General features: G+C 34.9%; 1 protein-coding gene across 7 annotated transcripts in view; it reads right to left on the bottom strand.

Moving 5' to 3' along the window:
* CDC27 (cell division cycle 27) overlaps positions 1–27,879 on the bottom strand; it is a 59,849-nt gene that overhangs the window by 13,902 nt on the left and 18,068 nt on the right. For 2 of the 7 annotated variants that reach the window (XM_081272514.1, XM_081272511.1), the window contains exons 3-12: positions 26,236–26,383; positions 24,171–24,296; positions 17,099–17,196; positions 16,082–16,236; positions 15,767–15,978; positions 14,269–14,383; positions 10,972–11,087; positions 5,257–5,356; positions 3,780–3,987; positions 3,412–3,581 (exon numbers count right to left, since the gene is read on the bottom strand). In XM_081272514.1, coding sequence (XP_081128640.1) covers positions 3,412–3,581; positions 3,780–3,987; positions 5,257–5,356; positions 10,972–11,087; positions 14,269–14,383; positions 15,767–15,978; positions 16,082–16,236; positions 17,099–17,196; positions 24,171–24,296; positions 26,236–26,383 — 1,448 coding nt within the window. Of the gene's footprint in view, positions 1–3,411; positions 3,585–3,779; positions 3,988–5,256; positions 5,357–10,971; positions 11,106–14,268; positions 14,384–15,766; positions 15,979–16,081; positions 16,237–17,098; positions 17,197–24,170; positions 24,297–26,235; positions 26,384–27,879 lie in introns of all 7 variants that reach the window. The other 5 variants (XM_081272513.1, XM_081272510.1, XM_081272512.1 and 2 more) reach the window with 3 other exon arrangements.

Here is a 27,879-nt window from a genome sequence, read left to right on the forward strand (position 1 = left end):
CTACCACTAAGCTACAACCCCAGCCCGATATTTTCCTTCTTAAAAAACACATTTTTAAGTTTTGATAATGGCTTTATAGAATAACCCTCCCAGCAAAGATAGAAGAATGACTTCTGCTGTACAAAATCTATTTTTGTACTTTGTATTTTTGCACTGACTTTCTGAGACGCTGACTTGAAAACATGTTGAACACACCGCACCTGCCAGGAACTCTAGTTCCCACCATCTAACTGCCCTTTCCTATGTGAATATCTCAGCTGTCAGATCATATTTTTTCCGCACCATATTCACAGGTTCCAAACTGTACTTCTTTCCTCACAAAATTTGAGGTTTTAGATTATATGAAACCAATTAGTTTCCTAATTTATTAATTTAGCATTTTAAAAATTCTCAAAAGTTTAGATTAGAATAAAGAACATTTGAAATATTCTTAATGAAATGAAGATAGAAAATAAGGAAAGGATGGTTATAAAACCAGAATTTATTCCCAAGAAATGCCATATGGTATCCAAGCACTAGCTGAACAAATGATTTGTAACTTACCTAAAATCTCTTATTTTATTTTTGGTAGCAGGGATTGAACCCAGCAGTGCTTAACCACTGAGCCACATTCCCTAGCAGCCCCCCCTTTTGAGGGAGCTTGGGGGGCACTGGGGATTGAACTCAGGGATATCCAACCACTGAGCCACATCCTCAGCCCTATTTTGTAGATGAACACAATATCCTTATTTTATTTATTTATTTTTATGTGGTGCTGAGGGTTGAACCCAGTGCCTCAGGCATGCGAGACAAGTGCTCTACCTCTGAACTACAACCCCAGCCCTCCCCAGCCCTATTTTATATCTTATTTAGAGACAGGGTCTCAATGAGTTGCTTAGTGCCTTGCCTTTGCTGAGGCTGGCTTTGAATTTGGGATCCTCCCGCCTCAGTCTCCCAAGCTGCTGGGATTACAGGTGTGTAACACTGCATCCGACCCCCAGCCCTTTTTGAAACAAGATCTTGCTAAACTGCTGAGGCTGGTTTTGAACTTGTGATCCTCCTGCCTCAGCCTCCCAAAACCCTGGGATTGTAGGTGTGTGTCACTGTGTTCAGTCCCTAAAATTTCTTAAAAGGAAGATCATAAGTTCAAGGCCATCTTAACAACTTAGAGAGACTCTTTTTTTTTTAAAAAAAGAATTTAACCATTATTTTATTTATTTGTTTGTTGTTGTTTATTTGTTTTTATGTGGTGCTAAAGATCAAATCAAGTCTAAAAAAAAAAAAAAAGGCCTGGAAATGTAGCTCAGTGATAGAGGTACAGAACCCCTGGGTTCTGTACCTAGTATCCTGCCCTCCTCCCCTAATGCACAAATAAACCAAATACAGGTACCTTTTGTTTTCAAATATCAGAATCTACTGCTTCTTTTGAAAATTCTTTATGGTATACACAAAAAAGAAAAATGGAAAATAATAAAATTAAGCTGGAAAAAAAGCGCTACTTTTGAATACTCAAGTTGCTCATGGGTCTGTAACTATGGAAAAAACAAAATTCACATATTCCAAAGTACCTGTAAAACAATAAACTATAAATAATTTCGAAAACATAGCTTTGCTTCTTTTACACACACACACACACAGTATTGGTAAATGCCATAATCCCAACATGCATCTCCTAACAATGAATTAGCAATGAATAAAGCTTTCTGGCTACAATCCTCTTTTTGGTACTATACAAAATTACATGAATAGACATGTCTGCATTTATTTTCTGCCTGGGAAGAACAGTTTCCCCTTGTGTCTTTGCATGGCTCATGAAGGGAAGAATAATCTTCTGATTCTGAGCTAATTAAAAAAAAAGGAGTACCATACTTTCAGTGCCCCTCACTCAGCCTCCTTACCATGCTTCATTTTTCTTCATATTACTTCCTGCTACCTATCCTCACACATTTATTGGCTTATACTTTGGCTATTACTAGAATGTAATATACTCCATGGAGGCAAGAAATTGCCTCATTGTATTAGAAAATACTATATACTGAAATACATTATGAAAAGTAACCTTGTCAACTTTTTGGGGGGTTTTGTTATCTTTTTAAGCTTAGGGGTAGGAAGAAAATGCTTTGGACAGAAGAAATTATTTAAATTGGAAATTGCATTTTTTAAAAAAATTTAATTAACCATCCTTTCCTTTTCTCTATAAGCAGATAACTTGTCAGGCACAGTGGCACATGCCTGCAATCCTAGCTACTTAGGAAGCTGAGGCAAGAGAATCACAAGTTCAAGGTCAGCCTCTATTACTTAGCAAGACCCTGTCATGAAATTAAAAAATAAATTGGCCTGGGATGTAGCTCAGGATACAGCACCCTTAGTTTCAATCCCCAGTATCACGACAGCAACAAACACTCCCCAAGCCAAAACCCAAATAAAAACACATATAAGCCCCACTAACAACAGGTATCTTAAGTAAAAAATTTAATTAAAACTAAAAGGATAAAAGCCTTCTGATAAGAATATTGTGTTATCAATTAAGTATAATTCTCCTCATAGATTCTTTAAGTTTCTAAAACAAATCAGAGTCCGGCACAGTGGTGCTCACCTATAATCCCAGTGAATCCCAAGGCCAAGGCAGGAAGATCCCAAGATTGAGGCCAGCCTCAGAAACTTAGTGAGGTTCTAAGCAACTTAGTGATGCCCTGTCTCAAAATTAAAAATAAAAACGGGCTGGGGATATAGCTCAGTGGTTAAGTGCCCCTGGGTTCAGTTCCCTAGTACCAAAAATAAATAAGTAAATAATAACAATAATTCATAAAAACTATATTGTAGAAAGAATTTATAGATTATATATCTAAATATGCATTTTCAGATCAAATGACCAGAGTACAAGGCATTCTGCATAAGAGTGCATTCATGGCTCTGTTCTCACAAATCTCCCTCAAGAAAGTCTGAAAAATTTAAATTATCCCTTAAAGCAAGAAAGAATCTTGTCAGTGGGGCGAGGTGGCACATGCCTGCAATCCCAGAAGCTCGGGAGGCTGAGACAGGAGGACCAAGAGTTCAAAGCCGGCCTCAGCAAAAACCGACACGCTAAACAACTTGGTGAGACCCTGTCTCTAAATAGGGTTGGGAATGTGGCTCAGTGGTTGAGTGGCCAGAGTTCAATCCCCGGTACCCACCTCCAAATTTTATCTACAAATTATAAATGATGATAAGATAGCCCCCCCCCCCATTTTTTTTCAGTACTGGGAAATCCAATCCTTGATGTAACAGGCAATCATTCTGCTGAGGACATAATAATCCCTGAGAAAATAATTATATAAACAAACATAATAAACAAATATTGACGTTTTAGATCTGGTCTTCTCAAGCATGGCCATTTTAATTACACTTAAAATTATTTCTAGAAAGACACATGTACCTATTTTCTATACTTACTTGCATGTATTCTGAAAGTTCAAAATAGGCCCTTCCAATTTGGCACAGTACCCAACCAGTATTGTAGTGGTGAGAAGGCAGGTGGCTCAAAATATTTATAGCTTCTTTGCAGTTGTATGAACACAAAGCTAAATAACCTTTTCCCATTTCACGAAGAAGGCTCATCAAACCTTCTAGGAGAAAACAATATAGTAACCAAAGGAGAGAAACATAAAACTCTGGTGTTTAAGAAAGGCTGATTACAAACTAATTGATTAACATTCCATCTATCTAGAAAACAATGAAAGCAGTGTAATGAACATAAAGAAATTACTTAAAATAAGTACATAATAATGTAAAATAAACAATATTAAGCATTTAAAACAGACCTGCAGCTGCTTTTTGTAGATTAAAAGCTTGGATCTGAGGTGTGATTGTGGATATTTTCCCTTCTGAAATGATGGAAGAATCCAATTTTGTGATTTCCAGGCTATCATTTATGTTAGGTTGAGTTATTCCTCCTTTATTAGTTTTACTTTTTGTTTTTCTGTTTGGGATTTTAGGTGGAAACTTCATTTTTAATTTTTTGCTATTCTCCTGCAAAAGGGTAAAATTCCATACTTTATACTCATATATTTTAGACTTCCCCCTCAATGCTTTCTCAAGTATTAGATTTAAAAGTATAATCTTGATTAATCTCTATTTTTCTCAGAAGAAGTTTTATAAAAACAGTCTTCAAAGTCAATTCTAAATTCAAGAATTCTAAATATAAATTGTATTTACTTATCGTGATTAAGGTGAATCTGCATCAAGCAGTATTTTTTTTTGCAAGTATATCATATTCTCATTTATTATTTTATAGTAAGAAAATAAGAGGATGCAATACCATTTAATTGTCTCAGAGCACTTAACTAATAAATCACAAAGTTGAATTTACCTATAATGTCCTTCTATGGACCAAAAAAAATTTAACCAAGGCCATTGTAATGAAGTCCTTTAATTTTTTAAACTTTTAATTTTGAAATAGTTTCAGTTCATAAGAAGATAGAAGCAAAGAAAACAGAGAATTTCCATTCAGTCTTTCATTAGTGATAACATATAAAATTATATTGAGGAAACTGAAATATTATACTATGAAATGAACTACAGACCTCATTTGTTTGGTTTTCATTTGAACTCTTTTGCGTGCTTGTGGGTGTGTATATATACAATTCTGTGTAATTTTATCACATGAATGGATTTATGCAAACAACCACCATGCTTGGGATATAGAACTATTTTACTATCACAAAGAAATCCTTTTTTTGCTATGCTTTTTTTTTTTTTTTTTGGTGCCAGGGATCGAACTCAGGGGTGCTCAACTCCTGAGCCCATCCCCAGCCCTTTTTAGAGTCAGGGTTTCACTAAGTTACTGAGACTGGCCTCGAACTTGTGATTCTCCTGCCTCAGTCTCCTGAGTTGCTGGGATTACAGGCATGTGTCACTGTGTCTGGCTGTGTTATGCTCAGGCCTATTTCCTGATAACCACTGTTGTTTTCTACAATAACAGCTGGGTGCAGTGGTGCATGCCTATAATACAAGCAGTTCATGAAGCTGAGGCAGGAGGATTGCAAGTTTAAAGTCAGGCTCAGGAACATAACAAAACCCTGTCAACTACATAAAATATAAAAAGGGCTGGGGATATAGCTCAGTGTTACACCCCTGGGTTTAATCTCTAGTACCAAAGAAGAATGTTATATAATATTTACCAAAGGACCAAAAAATTATAGCTAGCTTTCCAAATTTATTTATAAAGATGAAGTAATCAATGAACAGATATTTTAGCAGGGAAAGCATTAAGTAAATGTGGCATTCAGAATTCTTTACCTTGGTTGTAGAGCTGTCACTAGTAAAAAGTCGAGAACTTCTTCGAGGCAGTGCATTTGGGGGAGATGTGATAGTGGGGCTCAATACCTGAGGTGTTGTACTAAAAAGTGATAAAACATTATTTAAAATTCACTTTTTGACCATTAACTATTATTTCAAATTTAGCCATATTAAAAATATGCATTTCTAATATAAGTACTCTAGAGTTGGTGAGTTTGGTCAGTCCCTTTCTGGTCCCCCCCTTTCTAAAAAAATTATATACATACATATATATGAACACAATAATCTTAATTTTATCACTTATTTTTATGTGATACTGAGTATTGAACCCAGTACCTCACATGTGCTAGGCAAGTGCTCTACCACTGAGTAACAATCCCAGGCCCCCTTTCTGGTCCCTTTATGAAAACCCACCATTTAAAAACTACTCACATTACTGTAAAATGATAAACATTATAGGAGAGATCTCTAATTGAAATTGATCTAAATTGATCTAAAAAAATATTTAAGGTCAATAAATATGACAAGCACATCTATATGCCAATTACCTTTAGCCCTTTATTTGCATGCATAAAAAAGTTAGGGAAGTGGGCCAGGTGTGGTAGCACACGCCTATAATCTCAGCAGCTTGGGAGGCTGAGGCAGGAGGATTGTGAGTTCAAAGCCAGCCTCAGCAAAAACCAAGGCGCTAAACAACTCGGTGAGACTCTGTTTCTAAATAAATAAATAAATAGAAATTGTAGAAATGTTAAAAAAAAGGGAAGTATGTCAGAAATTAAATATATTTTCAAAAAAATATAAAACATGAGCTGGGCATGGCGTGCATGCCTATAATCCTAGTGGCTCAGAAGGCAGAGGCAGGAGGATCACAGGTTCGAAACCAGCCTCAGTAACTTAGAGGCTATAAGCAACCTACTGAGACCTTGTCTCTAAATAAAAAATAAAAAGGGATGGGGATGTGACTCAGTGGTTAAGTGCCCTTGGGTTCAATCCCCAGCACCCACCCCCTCAAAAAAAAAAAAAAAGAAAAAAAGAAAAAAAGAAAAAAAATTAGAGAAAAAAGGAAATTTCTATCAGGTATGGATCATCTAAATGTTGGGCATTTTTAAACAAATAAATACCACTAGAACAACTGAAAGTTGAGAAATAATTTCCCTGTAAATTCAAACAGCTGTATCAAAGGTTTATTCTGGTTAGAGCAAAAGGAGTCTGACAATCATTGGATATATTTTTACTTTAAAGGCAAACCCTAAGAATTCCATTCTTAGAAAGCAAGCAAATTTAAAACTTAAATGATATAACTGGGATTAGGTTACGTTTATAATTTTTTAGGAAATTCTACAAATAGGTATCTAAGTCTGAAATTAAAAGGTTTCTTAATAAAAAGAGAAGAGAGAGAGATGCTGCCCAGTAAGTATATCATGTCCAGGATTATTCTTATTTCTTTCAAAACACAGAGCCCCAGTGCAGGGATATTAGGCAAGTAAGAACACTTGGGTTGATCAATTCATTTTTTAAAAGTACAATAAGCTCGCCAGGCATAGCGGTGCAAGCCTGTAATCCCAGCAGCTCAGGAAGCTGAGGCAGAAGGAGCCAAGTTCAAAGCCAGTTTCTGCAATTTAGTGAGGCCCTTATCAACTCAGTAAGACCCTGTCTCTACTAAAATATTTTTTAAAAAGTCTGGGTATGTGGCTCTGTGGATAAGTACCCCAAGTTCAATCCCCAGTAACACCCCCCCCAAAAAAGTCCAATAACCTCAATTTGGTAGAAATAACTATTATAATTTATACTAGGAATGTGAATTGTGGGGCTAGGCTGTAGCTCAGTGGTGGAGCACTTGCCTAGCACACTAGACGCACTGGGTTCGAGCCTCAGCACCACATAAAAATAAATATTGTGTCCATCTTCAACTAAAAAAATTTTTAAAAATGTGAATTGTACTGTCAACATGATTATTGATCACAGAAGAGTTTTGTCAAGAAGTAGGAAGAAAGAACTTCATCAAATGGGGCAAGTGGGACAAATCTGAAGATGTTGCTAAGATTGTTTTAAAGAAAACACTCAACTGAATGAGGGTAACACAAATTTTGTGGAGGTAGAAGTAAAAATTAGTAAGAATTCTAGAGCTGGGAGGATAAACTCTTCTTATAGAGTAGATACAGACTTATAATTTTTGTTAGGCTTCTGTTAGCTCCAAAGGCCCACTTGATGTAAGGAGAAAGAAGCCCTAAGTCTGAGGCACCAGAAAAATTAAGTAAAATCATAAGTTTGGAAAATGGAAAATGGGCGTGTATTTATTTATTTAGTTCATATTATGTAACCAATACATGAATCTGTATAAGTTCCATTTGGTTAACTAGGGGTTTAGCAATGAAAGGAATATGCTCTGGAACTAGATTGCCACAGCTTGAAATTCAGGTTCTACTGCCATCATTAGACATATACATTATATGTCAGTTATATTGTTTAATAAATTTATGTAAATAGCATTATTTTTTCTGGTTTTAAAGCAAAATGTTCTGGTAGTTAACAAAAACATCTTAGAAAATTTACAGAAATAAATTTTGAAGGATACTTTATGTGGAGAAAATGATGGGGTTTGCCATGCTGCAAAGATCCACCATGTGATTAGAGTTGAGCTTTAAAGCCAGGTGACATCAGCCTGACCTCCTCCAGGAAGGGCAAGGTGGCTGGTGACTGAGTTTAATCACATGCCCAATGATTTCATCAACCATGTCTACATAATTCAATCTCCATTAAAATTCTGAACATCAAACCTTAGTTGAAATCCCTGGTCTCTAAACATAGATCCTGATTCCATGAAATGAACATAAAAGTCTGTGTTTGGGACCCTCCCAAAACCTCACCATAGAGTCTCTTCAGTTATCTGGTCCTGATTTGTATCCTTCACAATAAAACTCTAATCATAAGTACAGTATTTTCCTGGTTCTGAGTTGTTCTAGCAACTTACTGAATATGAAGGGGTAATGGGAACCCTCAATTTTTACTAAGTTGATCAGAAATGCAGGTGGCCTGGGGAACTCTGCACCTGCAATTGGTATCTGAACTGAGGACATTTCAGATAATTCTTGTTGCAGACTGATCTTAATCTTTGGAGTCCAGTCTAAGTCTGGGTGGTTAGCATCAGAATTACATTACAGTATTGCCATGAGAAAACCACTCAACACTGGGTGGGGTAAGAACTGCTATAAAGGAGTAGGTAGAACAGTTTTTGGTGCTCGTCCTGATTGGGAATAGGCAGAGGGCAGACATCTCATACTAAATAGGCCATAAAGAGTACTCTTTCAATAGCAGGGCAAAACTAGACTGCTCTTGTTCCACCTAATAAAACAAAACCAAACAAAAAAAACCCAAACAAACAAACAAAAAATCAAACTGCTTCCAAATAATCTAGCTGTATCCCAGAACAAATCTTAGAAATACCTAAAGTAATGATAATAATAATAAAAAATTCCAGTTGCTGTGTGGCTCGGGAGGCTGAGGCAAGGGGATCACGAATTCAAAACCAGCCTCAGCAACTTTGAGAGGCCATAAGCAACTCAGTGAAACCCTGTCTCTAAATAAAATTTAAAAAAGGGGTGGGGATGTGGCTCAGTGGTCAGGTGCATCTGAGTTCAATCCCTGGTACCTCCCTGCTCCAAGCATTCAACAATGTAACACCAATCAATAAGAAACACAACTAGAAATGACACAGTAATAGACTTTTAGACAAAAACATTAAAAGGACCAATATAAATATTTTCTGACTATTTAAAAAGGTAGAAGAAAGCATGGGTAAGTAAGGAGACAAGCATATCAAATTTCTAGAGATGAAAAAGGAGTGTCTGAGATTTAAAAAAAAACCCCAAAACTAAAAAAACAAAAAACACAACAACTCCCCACTGGATTGGATTAACAGTAAATTCGACATTATCCAAAATGAAACAGAGTGGAAAAAGCCCAGAAACAAAAACGGACAGAGTATTTAGTAAACTGTGGAACAATTTCAATATGTTGAAGACTTTACCCTCAGTACCTATGAATTTGACTATTTAGAATAGAGTCTTTGCAGATGTATCAAGTTGAGATTATAAGTGTGTGTGAGTGTGTCCCCTAATCCAGTATGACTGTCATACTTATGAGAGGGAAATCTGGAAAGAGACACACAGGGAAGATTGCCATGCGAAGATATAGGTAGATATCTTGAGTTATGCTGTCACAAACCTATCAGAAGCTTCAAGTAGCAAAGGAGGATTCTCCTCTGCAAACTTTGGAGGGGGAATGGCCTTGCCAACAACTTGATTTCAAATTTATAAGCTTTAAAACAGAGATTATATTTTAGCAACATGGTCTAAAGGAAAAAAAGTAAAAAGTGGGAGAGAATAAATTTCTGATGTTTTAAGCCACCCAGTTTGTGGTACAGGCTGAATATCCATTATCAAAATGCCTGGGACCAGTGTTTCAGATTGCAGAGTTGTCCCCCCCAAATTTGTAATATTTATATAATAAATTTTACTAGTGGGGCATTCCTAATTTGAAAATCTGGACTCTAAAATACTCTAAAACCTGAAACTTTTTGAGTGTTGTGTTGGGATTCAAAAAGTTTTAGATTTCAGAGCAGTTCAGATTTTCAGATTAGGAATACTCATGTTTTACAGCAAGCTTTAGAAAATAAATCCAAGCAAAAAAATAGATAAAAATGGCATAAACAATACAAAATATATAGTTGATAATTACATGTAGGTTTATATATTCTTTAGGGTTAACATATACTCAGCCTATGTAATGTTGCTCTGTAAGAAGCCTCAGCTCTTTCTCATAATGAGCCTCAAGCAATCACTATCAGCAAGCTGGTATTCATTATTACACTTACCATCCTTGTAGTAGAGCAACATTGAGACCTTTTAGACAGTCAAAGAATATGAACATTTGTGTCTATTTAAAGAATTCTGAATTTGAAGTTTTGAAGATTAATTTTATAATCTATGTATAGAAGTGCATAATGGGGGGAGGGGATAATGAAATCTATCTGTACTTGATCTGCAGGGAAGGTCATAAACATAAAAAGAAATTACTCTGAGGAAATGTTTATAATATGTATAATATTCATAATATTAAAAAATCTAAGAGGGCTGGGGATATAGCTCAGTTGGTAGAGTGCTTGCATGACATGCACCAGGCCCTGGGTTCAATTCCCAGCACTACCAAAACAAACAAACAAACAAACAAATAAGCAGACAGACAAATGAAACAACAACAAAAAAACAATAACAACAAAAAACACTAAGAGTTGTATTGGAAAAACTTGTTTTAGGTAACTATTGTGTTATTTGCATTATAAAATTCAAGTAAAAATTATATTAGTCTTTTCAGAAGTCACAGATTTCAAGTTTTATGTATTCAAAATTTATAACAGTTACATTAGAAATATATATATATATAGGTACTAGGGATTGAACTAAGGGGTACTCAGGAGCCACATCCCAAGCCCTATTTTATGTTTTATTTAGAGACATGGTCTCACTTAGTTTGCTGAGGCTGGCTTTGAACTTGTGATTTTCCTGTCTCAGCCACTCAAGCTGCTCGAATTATAGGCATGCACCACCATGACCAGGTACATTAGAAATTTGTGGGTCAATACCCAAAAATATAAAGAAGAAGGTTTTACAGCAAGAAAAGATGAACAATGGGAATTGATAACATCAGAATAAATACCTTGTTTGAGGGCCAGAACTCTGTGTTTGTGCAACAAGAATTGGAGTGACCTCGCGACTATTTCCACTCTGTGAGAAGACAGACTTTGTTCCAGTTTGGCCCATTCTGGCAACAGACTGTAAAACAAAAAAAGTCTAAGGTTTGTGATTATCAATTGCAGTATAAGCGATAAAAGACACCATGATGCTCCCATCTACATTTTTGTAATGAAAGAGCTCATAATATATATTATCTTAAAATACAAATTATAAATATCATTACTGTCAATTGCTATTAGTATGAATAATAATCTATTTCCTCATTTTAACATCAAAGGAATTTTACTTCTCTACTATCTTTTCATCTTTCACTTTAGTTTCAAAAGAAAGGCTCAAATTCTGAGGAACTATTCTATTTAACTCATTGTGAACATCTCTGTTTATTGCATACCTTCTCAATTTGGGGCTAAGTGCTAAAAAATTTTAAGACAGCTACTATTTTAGGATTTAACTTCCTATACATAAGAAATAGCAATACAATAAGATTTTTTACTCCTCTTTTGGCACTTAGTAAAACAGTTCTATAGAAGTTCATAGGAATAGATTTTTAAAAATCATGAAAACTTTCAAAATTCAAAAGATTCTGCTCTTTATTGTTACTATTTCTTTCTTGTTTTTCCAATCTTTCATTAAGTAGGTTTTTGATCCCCTTGAAGGAAAAAAAAAATATCTTTGCTTGCCTCTTCTGTCTATTCTAACTCATTATCTTCTTTCTATTCATTTTACCATTTAGTTTCTTTTTTTTCTTGTACTGGGGATTAAACTCAGATACACTCCGAACCCTTTTCAATTACTTTTTAAATATTTATTTTTTAGTTGTAGTTGGACACAATACCTTTATTTTATTTATTTATTTTTATGTGGTGCTGAGGATCGAACCCAGGGCCTCAAACACGATAGGTGAGTGCTCTACCATTGAGCCACAACCCCAGCCCCCTTTTCATTTTTATTGAGACAGGATCTTGCTAAGTTGCTTAGGACCTCACTAAGTTGCTACCATTTAATTTCTGTATTAAGTGATCTTTGATATTAATGGACTTTTTTTTCTTTTGGTACTGGAAATTGAACCTCATCTACCACTCTGCTACATTCCAGTTCTTTTATTTTTAAGACAGGGTCTTGTTAAATTGCTAGATGGACTTCAAACTTGAGATCCTTCTGCCTTAGCTTCCTGAGTAGCTGGAATTACAAGATTACAAGTGTGTGCCACCAAGCTCAGCTTCAATGGACTTTTTTTTAACCACCAGATATTTTTCTTCAAAAGTTACTGTTATCCTAATATTGTGTACAAAATTATCAAAAAGTTTATTACAAATACTTATTAATAACTTTCTTAGGGGACTAGAGATACAGCTCAGTTGGTAGAGTGCTTGCTTTGCATGCACAAGGCCCTGGGTTCAATCCCCAGCACCACCAAAAGAGGAAAAAAAAAAAAAAAAAAACTTTCTTAGCAGATTTGAAGGCCTTATTTTTTGTCTTTTCTAAATTCAATATCATTGGTTATCCTCTCTCCTCTGTTTTGAAAGTCTGTATAACTTCCTAAACAGTCCACTAACTTGACTGTGCTCTCACTTCATTTGCTGGCGTCCCTTTATTCTACAGTTTTAAAATGAGGTATATGTACTGTGTTACTTAGCTACTTTTTCTCTAGGAAACTGGGACATTTGTCATTTCTATCACTGGATAAATTATTTCCTCTACAACTACCCACTGAATATTTTCACCTACCCTACCATCACCTCAGAATAATACTTTATAATCCTTCCTCTTCCTTCCCAAAATTGGGACCTCCACATTCACTCAAAGGACAAACTTACAGTCAATTCTGGTCCTTTCTTATTTATCAAAGAATTATATACTGCATTCACTATTTGGCCTGATTATTTTTTTAGTCGATACATGTAACTCTTCTGGAAATGTTGTGTAAGAGGCAAGAAGAGAAGGGAGGCAGAAAAGGATGAGACAGTGTGTATATTTTATTGCTTAGGCACTCATCTGCTGCCTAACTTGTCTTTGAGCTGCTATGGCTCTTCTGGTTTTGGTCTACTTTACCTGGCACACAACCATTCTACCATGTTTTCTTCACAACTGTAATAAACTAATTCCACACACATAGTTTGCTCCCATAACAACACACCCATAGTTATCAACTTAAAAATAATCAGGTTTGAAATAATTCAATAGTTCATATGTAAATTACTTTACAGTTCCTTCTTTTTTTTTGATAGTTTTGAAGTTTCTATTTCCACTAAGGAACTATAGATACAGCTTTTGCAGGAGAGAGAAGGGAGGAAAAAAACAAACAAACAAAACTTTTAGCAGATTTGCATTGTTCAGGAGTAAAACAACAAAAAATAACAAAAAAAGAAACATTTCTAGAAGGTAAGAGGCTACATCTGTTATTCATATATTAGTATGACTTAATTAGTTTCCATTTCTTAAACATCTATTAAGCATGGCAGTAGGCATTTAAAATACATGATTTAATTCTCACAGAAGATATCCTACACCACAGAAATGTTTCACACAAATGGTACTTTGTTCTACTGCAGCACATCTATATAAAAGAACATTATATAAAGAGCCTCAAAAAACTTTTTTCAGTGCTTATAATAATTATACTATCAAATATTTTTACTTTTACTAAATATTTATGAAAATCCACCATAAAAATCGTATTATCAGAAATATCTTGCTTACCTGAGCAAATTTTTTTTCATGTCATTTATTAGTGCTATTTAAAAAACATGGGCTGGGGTGCAGCTCAGTGGTAGAGCACTAGGCTAGCATGTGCAAAGCCCTGGCTTTGATTCCCAACACTGAAAAAACAAAACAAAAAACCAACACCCCCCCCCCCCAACAAAAACCCCAACAAACCATTACCATAACAACAACAACACCAAGCAGTGGGAACAAGTAAAAACTATGGCAGACATAATTTGTAATTTATATTCAAAATATAGAAACAATCTTAATTTTGTTTTTAAAAAGGAATTAAAAGCAAAAATGAATATATTTACTAGCTATATGCTGATGAACTAACGAGTTATAATGTTAGTTGGTTGAAAAAGTCACCAGTTATGTATCTAAGATAATCATGAAGCTAGGACAATCATATTCTTTTATATTTTGATCAACAACTCTAAGGCAAAAACAATTACAGAAAAAGTTAAATTCTCTCTGAATTTATCTTTACAGATTGGAATTTTAAAGAATTTTTAAAAAATCAATACAAAATTGCATTTTACATGTAAAATACCTTTTTTGTAGGGGCTCCGGTGGATGGCACATCAATTACAGAAGGTGTATTAGTGTAGTTTTGTAAATAGGATCCATCTCCAGGACTTGGGGTTTCTAATGGCAAAATCCCAAAACTGAGAAGAGGTTGAAATCAAGGTGTCAAAAAGTCATCAAGGCATATATAAAGCAGCAGTATACTTAAATTAGAAGGTCTAAAAGGAAGAGAATGGCAAATCAGTCTTGGGGGCAGTGAGGACCTGAGGGGCAGATTAAAAATAAGCTGTGAATGAAAACTACACCACCCACCATTCCTAACACTAAAAAATAATAAAAAATAAAAAAAGAACTAAATTGAGATACAACTACGGATCTCAGGAGGTTTATAAAAAATAAAGAAGAGTGGCTTTATAAAAGCTGATAAGCATACACTAGATAATTAAGACATATTTAAGAGTTTTAAAAATTTCTCCAGAGGTTAGGCATATAACTCAGTGGTAGACCACTTGTATAGCATGTGCAAGGTCCTGGGTATGATCCCTAGCACCACAAACAAAATTCTTAGATTCTGGGTTTTAGATACAATTATGGAGACAATGTCTCTAGACAGTCTGGATATTTATCTAATAATTATCAGTATAATTATACAATGGTGTCTAAGGGCACTGTCATCTCACAGTCAAGTTATTTTAGTAGTTCCCTGGGCCCAAGGCCCCATTCATAGCATATAATTTTTTGACACTTTTAGATATGTACCCCTTTTGGATGGGTTCCTATATTTATACATACATATACTTCTCATAATTTTGACAAAACATTTCACTGATTGATAAATACTTCCTCCATATTTTAGAAAAATGTACTAAAAAAGCCCACTGATGTTAGCTAGGCACAGTAGTGCACGCCTGTAATTTCAGTGGCTTGGGAGGCTGAGGCAAGAGGAATGCAAGTTCAAAGTCAGCCTCAGCCACTTAGCAAAGCCCTAAGCAACTCAGTGAGACCCTGTCCCCGTCTCTACACAAAATATAAAATAGGGCAGGGGATGTGGCTCAGTGGTCTGGTGGCCCTGAGTTCAATCCCTGATAACCCCCCCCCCCACAAAAAAAAAACCTCAAAAAACAATAACAACAACAAAAAAAACCAAAAAACAAAAACCCCCAAACTGGTGTTGCTATGATTATATCATAGGCATAACAACATTTCAAGGGGTTCACTGCCATCTACTGATGTACAGCCATAAAGGTAGTATTTTTCAATGCATACACTAAAGATAATTAAGACAGGGGTTAGGCATATAACTCAGTGGTAAAACATTTGTATAGCATGTGCAAGGCCCGGGTATGATCCCCAGCACCACAAACAAAATAAAACAAATATACAAAATTTTAATCACATCCACTGTTATCCACAGTAATTTAGGAAATTGCTGTTCATGTTAATTTATATTATTAATCATATGAACCATTGTAAGATCACAAAATATTACAATACATTTTGAACTAACTTTTTGTTTGACTTACCTTGGGGTTAATGGGCTAAGAGCAGCTGGTCCTCCTAATAAACTTCGACCAGTTTTTGGTTTATTTTGAACCTGTTTAGATAATATGGAAGTTCCTGTTCCAAGAGGTACAGTATCTGGTGAAATTACAGCTGAATCAATATAAGACACTGAGGAATCTGTATTCAAGGAGTACTTTGAATTGGAAGATTCTAAGTTCAATCTGTTTAATTCCTGAAACAGAAAATTTCTATTATGTCATTTATGACACATTGTTTAGCTCAGATAATTTTCTCAGTTTTCACAATCTTTTGAATGGTAGAGTAAATACACTTACAATTGTGTCCTGGGGTGTTTCCGTAAGAACTGTCTCAGGCTGTCTATGAGATAAACTATGATTAGATACTAGTGTTGTACAAGAATTGGGCAGACAGTTGCTAAAGTTCTGTATAGATGTTAACTTAAATGTTTGGTCAGGATCTGGCTTTTCACCTGCAAAGACCAAAAAAAAAAAAAAAAAAAAAAAAAAAAAAAAAGAAAAACAAAACAAACAAAAAATAAAGATATTTGCCTCTGAGGAATAATTTTCTTTCGAGTTTTATAACTAAGTGGAAATAAGTCCTTATCTAGAGTTTAAAAAAATTCTTCTGTCCATTTCTGTTAATCAGATTGGCCTTCCAAAAGCCCATCCATTAACTTATCATAAAAGTTAACCCATAAGACAAAGATGTAAATGTAGTAAATATACTAAATTGAAAGGACACTAGTTTTTAAATATAATAAACCACAGAAAAATGTAGATTTGGATGTTTGTTTTACAGCAGAAAACAACTAGATGGCTTTTTTCTCAAGGTAGAAGGTGACTTTACAGAGGTGAAATGCAGGTGATATTACAGTAAAGACTGAAGTATTTCTGGGGATACAGACACCTGTTTTAAAATGATCCTATACATAGCTTAGAGCATATATACTGAGACACTCTATATTGTCCAGGTGTCATTCAATTAATAGTTTTTGTTCCAGGACTGTATTAATTTCTTATCCAGAAAGCAATTTGGCTAGTGATATACACACAATACAACTTATTCTAAAGGACTGAATATATTTAAGGTGAATTGGCTAAATAGAAAAGACTAGTGGATTTAATTTTTGAGGTAGCATAATGGAAGGTAACATTATTTCTGAATCATATGATTCTAATTCTCAATTTTAACAGTCCTTAGTTCGCAAAATATTTTTATTGTAGATAGATGATTTGTATGAATCTCCAAAAATTAAGGGAGGAAAAAAAAAAAAAAAAAGAAAAAGAAAACATGCAAACCCCCTTCCATCCCCATGGCCTCCACCAACCTACCTATTTCACATAATGATTCAAAGGGAGACCAGAGGAAAGGATTTAAACTAAGGCTCTTTTGGTAACATTCTGATCCTTTGGCAAGCCGATCTGTCTTGCTGTGGAAACAAAAGAATAAAAAAGCTATAAAGCCCCAACATTTATGAAGATAATTTTTGGTTTAGAAAATCATATAAATCTTATATAAATTCTGACAGCACTCCTCTTGATGTTTCCCTCAATTATCAACTTCTCCTTCTTCCCATTTTAACTCTATTATTTGGAAAAGTTCAAGTTAAAAGTCAGGTGAAACAAATACAACATGAACTGAAATATTAAAATAAACTCTTACTGCCTTCTTGAATACTACCATATAACATCCCAATGGTAATTCTAAATGTGAGTTACATATTTTAAACATATTTAAAATTATTTGATTTTTAACAAAAAGCAGTCGCCCTTAATGAAAAGGAAAATTCATAATTCTTTCCTAAAGGTTTACATTTGGAATCTTCACAATATCCCTGGTAATAAATAACTTGTAACAATCTGGGATTATGAGAATGGCATTGCTGACTCCCAAGATTTCTATTAAGAGGGCAGAAGGGGTTGGTGGGTATTGAGATTCACTGACACTTTGAAGTAAAAATACTATTTACCTGGTCTGAGGTTTAAATGTTTTAATACCACATGAAAAAATATATATATAGCAAGTCTTCTAAAATTGTAAGGTTTTACAAAGAACCAGATGGCAATGCAACCAACATCAAAGGAACCTCCTCTTCAAGTGAAACTATCAGATAAAATACATAATCTGTTTTAATATGCCAATTATCAGTATAATCTTAGGGAACTATAGAGAAGACTTCCTTGGGAAAACAGGCATTAGTTTGCCTGCCTTCTAAATTTCTACTTTAAAAAAGGAGAAAACAGGGGGCTGGGGGTATAGTTGGTAAAGTGATTGCCTCACATGCACAAGGCAGTAGGTTCAATCCCCAGCACCACAGGGGGAAAAAAAAAAAGTAGAAAAAAGGGCAAAATGGATGCGGTGGTGCATACCTATAATTCCAGTGGGTTGGGAAGCCAAGACAGGTGTTCAAAGCTAGCCTCAGGAGCGGTGAGGTGCTAAGCAACTCAGTGAGACCCTGACAAAATATGGCTGGGGATGTGGCTCACTCTCGTGCTTGAGTTCAATCCCCAGTACCAAAAGAAAAAACAAAAACAAAAACAAAACAGGGCAAATAATATGATAAACCTAAGAAGTTTCAAGTGGATATAGTTACAAATGCCAGAATTCCCACCTATGTGGGCAGCAAAAGCAGGATTGAAAGTTTGAGGCCAAATTAAAAAAAAAAAAAAGTTTGAGGACAACCTAGGCAATTTAGTTACATCTTTTTTGAGGGGGGGAGGGAAGAAAGGAAGGAGGGAGGGAGGGAAGGAAGGAGGGGGAGAGGGGGAGACAGGCAGAAAGAGAAAGAAAGGGAGAAGATGTTAACAGCAGAGATGTTATCAGCAGAGTGCTTGCCTAGCATGTGTGATTTGATCCCCAGCACAGGAAAAAATAATAATAATGAATCTGGGGGGTGGTGTCCTAGGGAATTGAACTCAGGGGTACTTTACCACTGAGCTACATCCCCAGCCCTTTTTTAAATTTTGAGACAGGGTCTCACTAAGTTGCTGTGGTTGGCCTCGAACTTGTGATTGCCTGAGCCTCTTAAGTCTCTGGGATTCAGGCACATGCCACTGTGCCCTGCCCTATTTGTCTAACTTTGTTTGTTTTTTTGGGGGGGGAGAATGTGTGTGCCAGAGACTGAACTCAGGGGCACTCAACCACTGAGCCATATCATCAATCCTATTTTGTATTTTATTTAGAGACAGGGTCTCACTGAGTTGCTTAGTGTCTCGCTTTTGCTCAGGCTGTCTTTGAATTCAATCTTCCTGCCTCACCTTCAACTGGTGTTACTGTGATTACAGGTGTACGCCACCATGCTCAGCTATTTGTCCCACTTAAACTAATAAACATGTGGGCAACACTCTGGCAATGGGCAAAGAGACATCTCATGGCGGGATTACTCTCATAGCAGTCAGAAGTAGAACAGAAGACAGTCCTTTGTTCATCCTAGCTAGATCTCTATAGTGGCAGCCAGAGCTGTTTCATGCTAGGGCACATTAAAAACACACACACACACACAAAGAAGGAATCAAAATGAATGTAGACTTTTGAAAAATGTAAATAAATTTTGTCAAAGTCCATGCCTAAGACTGTTCAGGTGAAATTTCTTACAAGAAAAATAATTGTCACAGATTGATTTAATCATCTAACAGGGACAGAGAAGTAACCTAAAAATAGGAAATAAAGAAAATGTATAAAAAGACTATTTTCTAAAAGTAACAGAGTTAGAAGTAGTAAATCAATACTTGGGATTTATTTTTTTTTTTTTGGTGGGGGGAGTAACGGGGATTGAACCCAGGGTTGCTTTATTACCAAGCTACATCTCCAGCCCTCCTTTTTTATTTTGAGACAGGATCTTGCTAAGTTACTTAGAGCCTACTAATTTGCTGAGGCTGGCCTTGAACTTCTGATCCTCCTGCCTCAGCCTCCTGAATTGTTGAGATTATAGGCATGAGCCACTGCACCTGGCAGGAATTTTTAATATAAGGCTAGAAAAGGAAAATACAGTGAAATCTCAATGTTTCAGGACTATATTAAGCCTCTAACAAACTATTCTATGACTATTTCTTCTACTATTTTCTTCTTGTAATTCTGAAATAAAGACATTTCCTCTAGTCCCCTTCTTCATAAACCCTTCTCTGGTGAGAATCTCTTTGATAAATAATTCCTAAATCTACTTATTGACATCAAACTTACCTTTCCTCTGCCAGCTGGACAGTTTCATCTAAGTTTAGTTCTTTACTTAAAGCTTCATGTGTTCAAAATCAAATTCATCTTTTCTCCTGAAATCTGTTCTCTCCTTAGATATTAGCCTGCCTCACTTCTAATTTTTCAAGTGAGTAGAAAATAGGGCAAATGATATGATAAAGATAAGAGGTTTGAGCTGGGCATGGTGTGTGCACCAAGAGCAACACTATTATCACAAGTTCACACTCAAAAAATCTACTTACAGACAATTCTGACTCATTCTTTCCTGACCTTCACGGTCAAACAGAAACCTGGCCTTAATTCACGTACTTTTATTTTACCTCTGGCTTAAAGTTCCTTCTTTATTTTTACTGTTATGATCTGTATTGCTTCTTACATGTCAATAGTCTTCTTTTTTTTATTTTTTTTAGTTTTCGGCAGACACAACATCTTTTGTTTGTATGTGGTGCTGAGGATCCAACCCAGGCCGCACACATGTCAGGCGAGCACTCTACTGCTTGAGCCACATTCCCCAGCCCCAGATTCTTAACACTCCATGTTTCCATTCAATCACAGTTTGCCTATTTATTTTTTCCTGTGTTTTCCCTTGCAATTGATGTAGTATGCATGTATCTAGATTATAGGATGCAATTTTAGTCATAAGACAGGCATATCACAACTAAAATGAAAATTCAGTTTTGAGGCAGGATTGTTCCACTTTGGATTCTTTACCATCTTTATGATGAATAAAAATAACATAATCATATTCCTCAGAAGGGGGAAAAAGCTTCCATCTTCACAATTAGGAACTGCTTTCACACACACCAAACTTTTCTCAGGACTGGAGTTCAACTGCACCCTCAAAACTTTATTAATAATTTTATTTAAAAATAATAGTAGTACTTACATGTGTGAGGCAAGCGCTCTGCCACTGAGCCACAACCCCAGCCCCCAAATTTTAAAATTTAAATGTTCTCTTTTATTTATTTTGGGATAATTTTAGATTTATAAGAATGTCACAAAAGTGATAGAGTGCCTGTGTCTCTTATATATAATTCCCCCTAATAATATCTAATAAAATCACAGTACAATTATCAAAACCAAGAAATTGACATTAATATAACAGTGTCCTCATTTGGATTCAACTGCTTTTGTGTGTGCTCATTTGTAGGTATATAGTTTTATCACATTTACAGATCTGTGTAACCACCACCACAATCAAGATATAGAACTGCTCCAATTTCCCAAAGAAACTCCTTCAGCTGTTCTTTTAGTTACATTTTCTCTCAGAATCACTCATGTTCTCCATCACTATTATTTTGTTAAATCACTACATAAATAGAATTTCGCAGTATGTAAACTTTTGGAACTGACTTTTTTCACTTGCCACAATGCCCTTGGTATCCAAGTTATTGTATACAACAATAGTTCATTCCTCTATATTGCTAAGCAGTAGTAGTCCACTATATGAAATATTTATTTACCTATTTACCCACTGAATTATTTTCCAATTTGGGACTTTTACAAATAAGCTGCTATGATATATAAGTATCCCCGTCGCAATGTATGAGGAATCCTGTTGTTCTGCATCCTTAGCTGAAATTGTTATTGTCAGAAGTTTTTTTTTTAGCCATTCTAATAGGTATATTGTAGAATTTCATGATGGTTTTACTTGCCTTTAATAATGGCCAATGATTTTTTGTTTTGTTTGTTTTTGTTTTTGGCAGTACTGGGGACTAAACCTAAGAGTGCTCTACTACTGAGCTATATCCCCAGACCTTGTATTTTTGAGACAGGATTTGGCTAAATTGCCAAGGCTGGCCTTGAACTTGTGATCCTCTTGCCTCAGTTTCCTAAGGTGTGGGAATTATAGGCATGTATCACTATGCCTGGCTGAATATGGTGCTTTTAAGAATATTAAAATTTTGACTTCTTTCACAAATCCTGCATTCCCAGGTATATATCACTCCCCTCAAATAATTTATAGTCTGCAAACATCTATTTTCCTTTAAAAGTTCTATAGTTATATAGAAATGTTATATTTTTTCTTTTTCTATCAAGTTTTTCCTAGTTGACATCTTACTCTTCTGCTTAACCAAGCAGAACTGATTACTATTTTATTATACAAACAAAATATTGCTCAAATTTTATCACAGTACTTTATTTATTTTTTTGTTTTACAAAAAGAAATCATTTTTTATTTAACAAAATCATCTTTTTTTTATTAGTTGCTCAAGACAATACAATGATCTTGACATATCATACTTTGATTCAAATAGGGTGTGAATTGCTGTATGTTTACAAATGGATGTATAACCAATGTGATCCTGTAATCTGTACACGTGGAAAAATGAGAATTCACAGTACTTTTATTATAATAATAAAAATTTACAAACTTTGTTAACTGTTTCTTTCCTTGTATTCTATTATAAACCTTTGAGGGTGGGGGCTATTACTTACATTTATATTTTCAATGTCAAGTACTGTGTCTAGCTATAATGTGGGATAGATCTCCAAGTATCTTGAATGAACAACAAGAAGGAAGGTAATGCCAGTTGAGTGCAGGGCACAGAGGCATATTCCTGTAATCCCAGTGGCCCAGGAGGCTGAGAGTTCAAAGGAAGATTGAGAGTTCAAAGCCAGACTCAGGAACTTAGCAAGGCCCTAAGCAACTCAGTGAGACCCTGTCTCTAACTTAAATTCTATACAAAAAGTCATTTTCAAGTTTTTTTATTTTCCTCTTTTTTGGGGTACTTGGGGATTGAACTCAGGGGCACACACCCAGCTCTATTTTGTATTTTATTTAGAAACAGGGTCTCACTGAGTTGGTTAGGGCCTCGCTAAATTGCTAAGGCTGGTTTTGAACTTGTGATCCTCCTGCCTCAGCCTCCTGAGCCCCTGGGATTATAGGTGTGCAACACTTGGCTGGGCAAGTTTATTTTTCTTAATACAATATTTGTCTTGGGGCTGGGGTTGTGCCTCGCGGTAGAGCGCTTGCCTCGCACGTGCAAGACCCTGGGTTCGATCCTCAGCATCAAATAAAAATAAATAAAGGTGTGGTGTCCAAGTACAACTAAAAAGTAAATATTAAAAAAAAAATTCATTTGTCTTGATTTATCTTAAAACAGATGCTATTCTGGTTCTTTAAATAAGCAGTCCTCTGTTACTTCTCATACAACAGATGACATTTAGATATACAAAGTGCTCCCTTGGGCAGTTGTGAGCAATTTCTACTATTCTAATTGTAACTCAACCCACTACTTCAGAAGTATTTCAGAATGAAAATGAGTAAGAACAATATTATTATTGTTCAATAATATTATTGAATAATATTATTATTGTAGTAACTTTGATTTCATACTGACTTTTCTTGAAACTTTAAATAGATTTAGGGGCTGGGGCTGAGCAGTACAGCACTCGCCTAACACATGCAAGGCCCTGGGTTTGATCCTCAGCACCACATAAAAATAAATAAATAAAATAAAGGCATTGTGTCCAACTACAACTAAAAAAAAATAAATAAATATTTTAAAAAATAAGTAGATTTAAAGAACTATTTCTATAATCACTATTATTTCAACTGCCATTGTAAGAGACTTCTTTTGATGTACTTCAAAACTGTTATGATATGGGGCTGGGTTGTGGCTCAGAGGCAGAGCATTCACCTAGCACCAGTGAGGCACTGGGTTTGATCCTCACACAACATAAAGATAAATAAATAAAGGTATTATGTCCATCAACAACTAAAAATATTTTTAAAAAATTGTTATGATATGCCAGATGATAACTGTCATTCTTTATTACTGAAATTTGCATTCAAGCCTTTAAGGAATAGCAGTGATATTTAATATCAGAGGAAAAAAAATAACATTGTATTTATTCAATTGTTAAGCAGTACTGCTGTAGTTAATTGCCATTAAAGCTAAAAAATTCGATCCACAATTTTACTATTTAACTGGTTTAACAAGGTCAAGGAATCGGAAGATTTTGTACTATTCAGCCAAGTTATATTTGACAACATAGATCAACAGCTTTTTTTAAAAAATATTTTTAGTTGTTGATAGACCTTTATTTATTTATATGCAGTTCTAAAATCGAACCCAGTGCCTCACATATGTCAGGAAAGTGTACTACCACTGAGCCACAGCCCCATCCCCTCAACACAGGTGCTTTAAACTACAAAGCATTCTCATACAGGGAACATTTCTGGTAGTTTGAATCATTCTTACTCACCAATATACATGTCCCAACAATGAAAGAGTAAAGCAAGCTGAATCACCAAACTCAGTAACAATATCATCATGGCTTCTCTGCTTATTAAACACTCCACCAGATAAGATCTGTTCTCCCTCCGCAAGCCTTCAAAATATAAATTTATAGATTTAAAAACATCAAATATAAAAAGCACTTCATGAAGACACCATCATTACCAATATATGTCTTAAATATGGAGACAGATAAAGTAAAAGTTTATGGGGGCTGGGGATATGGCTCAAGCGGTAGCGCGCTTGCCTGGCTTGCGTGTGGCCTGGGTTCGATCCTCAGTACCACATACAAAAATGTTGTGTCTGCCTAGAACTAAAAAATAAATATTAAAATTCTCTCTCTCTTTAAAAAAAAAAAGTTTATGGTACTTTTAGAATAGCAGTAAACATGTACTTCAAATTATTTGGGAAGAAGAAAATTATTGTCTTTACAATTTCAGTTTCTTCTGACATTTTTTAACTCATTAAATTTAATTTCTTTCTTTCTTTTTTCTTTGTGATGCTGGGGACTGAACCCAGAACCTTCTGCATGCAAGGCAAGCACTCTACCAACTGAGCTTTATCCCCAGACCTAAATTTGGTTTCTATGTAGACATCTAGTCTAAGCAATATAATCATTACACGTGTCAGAAGAAATAGAAGATGATCATTTTACTGGAGGGAAATATGAATGGTTCTTTACTAACAAGTACGGTCATCCTTAGTTTTATAATTCCTTGAAATAGGAATGTACAAGCAAATTAAATAAGACTAATACTCATAGCTTTAATCATTTTAAGTTTTATGAAAGAAATCTGAGTAGCACTTCATCTCTTTTTGTCAATTATGTTTTCTTGATTAAAAAAAAAATTTTTGCCAGGCCAGAGTTTTAAAGTTTTTAATTAAAAATAATTAATTAAAATTACCATGTGGAAAACTCTCAAGTAGGTTAACAGCATATCCTGAATACATCCTTTCACTATTAATGGGACTTTTTTGTTTTCTCCTAGTAAGACTAAAACACACACACACACACACACACACAATATAAACATTTATAAATAGGATAAGAACATTAATTTAGGGGGCTGGGGTTGTGGCTCAGTGGTAGAGCGCGAGCCTAGCATGTGCTAGGCGCTGGGTTCGATCCTCAGCACCACATAACAATAAATAAAATAAAGGCATTGTGTCCAACTACAACTTAAAAAAAAAAAAAAAAAAAAAAAAAAGAACATCAATTTAGAAATTGGTTTAAGAGACTAATTGGCAAATTAAGAAAGTCAGTTTTTAAGACTTAAGCATTAAAATTTTTGGAATTTAAAATAATCTAATAACAAATGTTCCAGAAATTTTATAGCTACTTTAGCTATCCCTAATTAACAAGTCATCAGTCACTGGACAAATAATATGGTATAGTTATAATTTATAAATATATGGTGACTTTATGAGACTTATTTACATCCTTCAATGAATAAAATGTACATACATGCTTTTACAAATATCTGCTTAGCCACTTTTATTATCATCCCACCTTCTACAGCACAGGAAAGAGAACTTGATGGTTTATCTATTTCTCGAGCTGCCACCAGATTTGGAATAGGAACAACTGACTTAAATAAACTGTAAATAAGGAAAAGTAAGTGCCCTTGCTTCAAAAGGGTATACAGTAGTAGTTCCCCCACCAAAAAAAAAAAAAAAAAAAAGATTTTGAAAGAAAACTACACAACCATCAAGATACATTATCCTTATTCAAAGTGGCCTAACACTGAAAACAAAGGAAAGGAAATAATATTTGTGATAATTTTTGAAATTGATAAAAAATAATTATAACTTATACTTCTCCAAAAGTTAAATTCTGATATCACCATAACAATGAAATCTCTCTATAACAAAAACAATGTGATAAGCAACAATGTAAACATTTAAAATGTTACTGAACAGCTTTCTACTACTAAAAAAGGAGAAAAGAGGATTAATCACAGTTTGTCAGAAGAATTTTATCCAAAATTATATAGTATAAAAAGAACAAAATTAGAAAAGATTTTAAAACTTACTTGCTGAGATCAACACAACATTTTGCAAGCAGGTATTTACACTGTGGTGTAGTACAACTGTGTCCTTTCAAGAGTCTATATGCTTTGTATGCCTTTCCTGAGCGGTAATAACAGGTTGCCAGTAAAAACAAGGCTTCTTCTGAGTGTACTAAAAACAGACATAAAAAAGAAAAAGAATATTGGCCATTGTTCAGAACATTGAATGGTACCCAATTTATCTGGCAATAAACAAGTTTAGGAACAAAAAAATTAGGCATCTTCTTTAACCCAAAATAATCATTATTAATTTACTTTTGAATTATGGAGAAATATATTGCTGATAGAAAAGTTCATTCTCCAGTTCTTGATTATCTTCTCTCTATAAGAAACTGAGGAAAGAATACAGTGAAGACAATCATAGTATTACTGAAAATCTTTAAGAAAGTAAACACATATATACCACCCTCTCCTTTTGAGAAGACTACAGTAAAGTATTTTGTCTTTAAATAATATTTCTCTAATAACTTTTTTGAGAACAAGTCAAGTTTCACTAGAGAGGGAAACTGAGGGTAAATAAAATTTATTAGTAATCTGGAATAATTTCTACATTAAAAGACAAGATTTTACAAATACATTTTTCACGTAGGGTGTAGGCATATGTTTGTAATTAAAGCGATTTGGAGAGCTGAGATGAGAAGATTGCAAGTTTGAGGTCTGCTTTAGCCATTCAGCAAGACCCTGTTCAAAAAAAAAAAAAAAAAAAAAAAAAGGACTGGGGATGTAGCTCAGTGGTAAAATGCCCCTGGGTTAAATTCCCTGTAAGTGCCCCTCACAAGAAAAAGTAAAATAAAATACATTGTTTTTAACACCAAATTATACTCAAGATAGCTTAAAGGAAAAATTCTAAGTTGGTGGACTTTAGAGTAACACTATTATTGCTCTCTAATGGAAGGAGCCGAGTTACTCAACAATTGGAGTCCTATTTCTTTGTATCAGGAAGTGCCCCATGGTTCTTCATGAAATGTGGCATTTCCTCCTCTTATTCTGTCTCTCTCCTAAACCAACCTTCACAGATGTGAATCTACAGAAGCAACAAAAACAGGATTTGAAAGAAAACATACAAACTTGTGTTTTTATGTAATAATCCCAGTGGATTGAAAGATCTTATAAACCAGTGGTTGAAGAGTAGTCCCTGTACCAGCTTCAATATGACTTGGAAATGTGAACTCTTGTGCTCTCAGACCAACTAAATCAATAATTTGGGGAGTGGGAACCAGTAATATATGTTAACAAACTCCTCAGGTGATTCTGTGGCATGTTGAAGTTTGAGAACCACTGTTTTAAAGCATGAGACAAACTTGTCACATTTTCCTTAAAAGTTAATTTCATTCTAAGATTTGGGATTAAAAAGTAAGAGATTTTATTCTTTTAAGTATTTTGTTATATACATATGCAAGAATCCTCCACAATACCTCTTTGGTCTATCTTATGATTTTCCACGAAACAATAGTATAAAAATAATATGTAGTATATGCTGGGGTTATAGCTCAGTTGGTAGAGTGTTTGCCTTGCATGCACAAGGCCCGGGGTTCAATCCCCAGCACCCCCCCCACCAAATGTAGTAAATAAAATTTGCACATATGGCATATCACTTGATGCAGGATC

This window comes from Spermophilus citellus (genome assembly GCF_964194105.1).
Source record: "Spermophilus citellus genome assembly, chromosome: 17".
Lineage (NCBI taxonomy): Eukaryota > Metazoa > Chordata > Mammalia > Rodentia > Sciuridae > Spermophilus > Spermophilus citellus.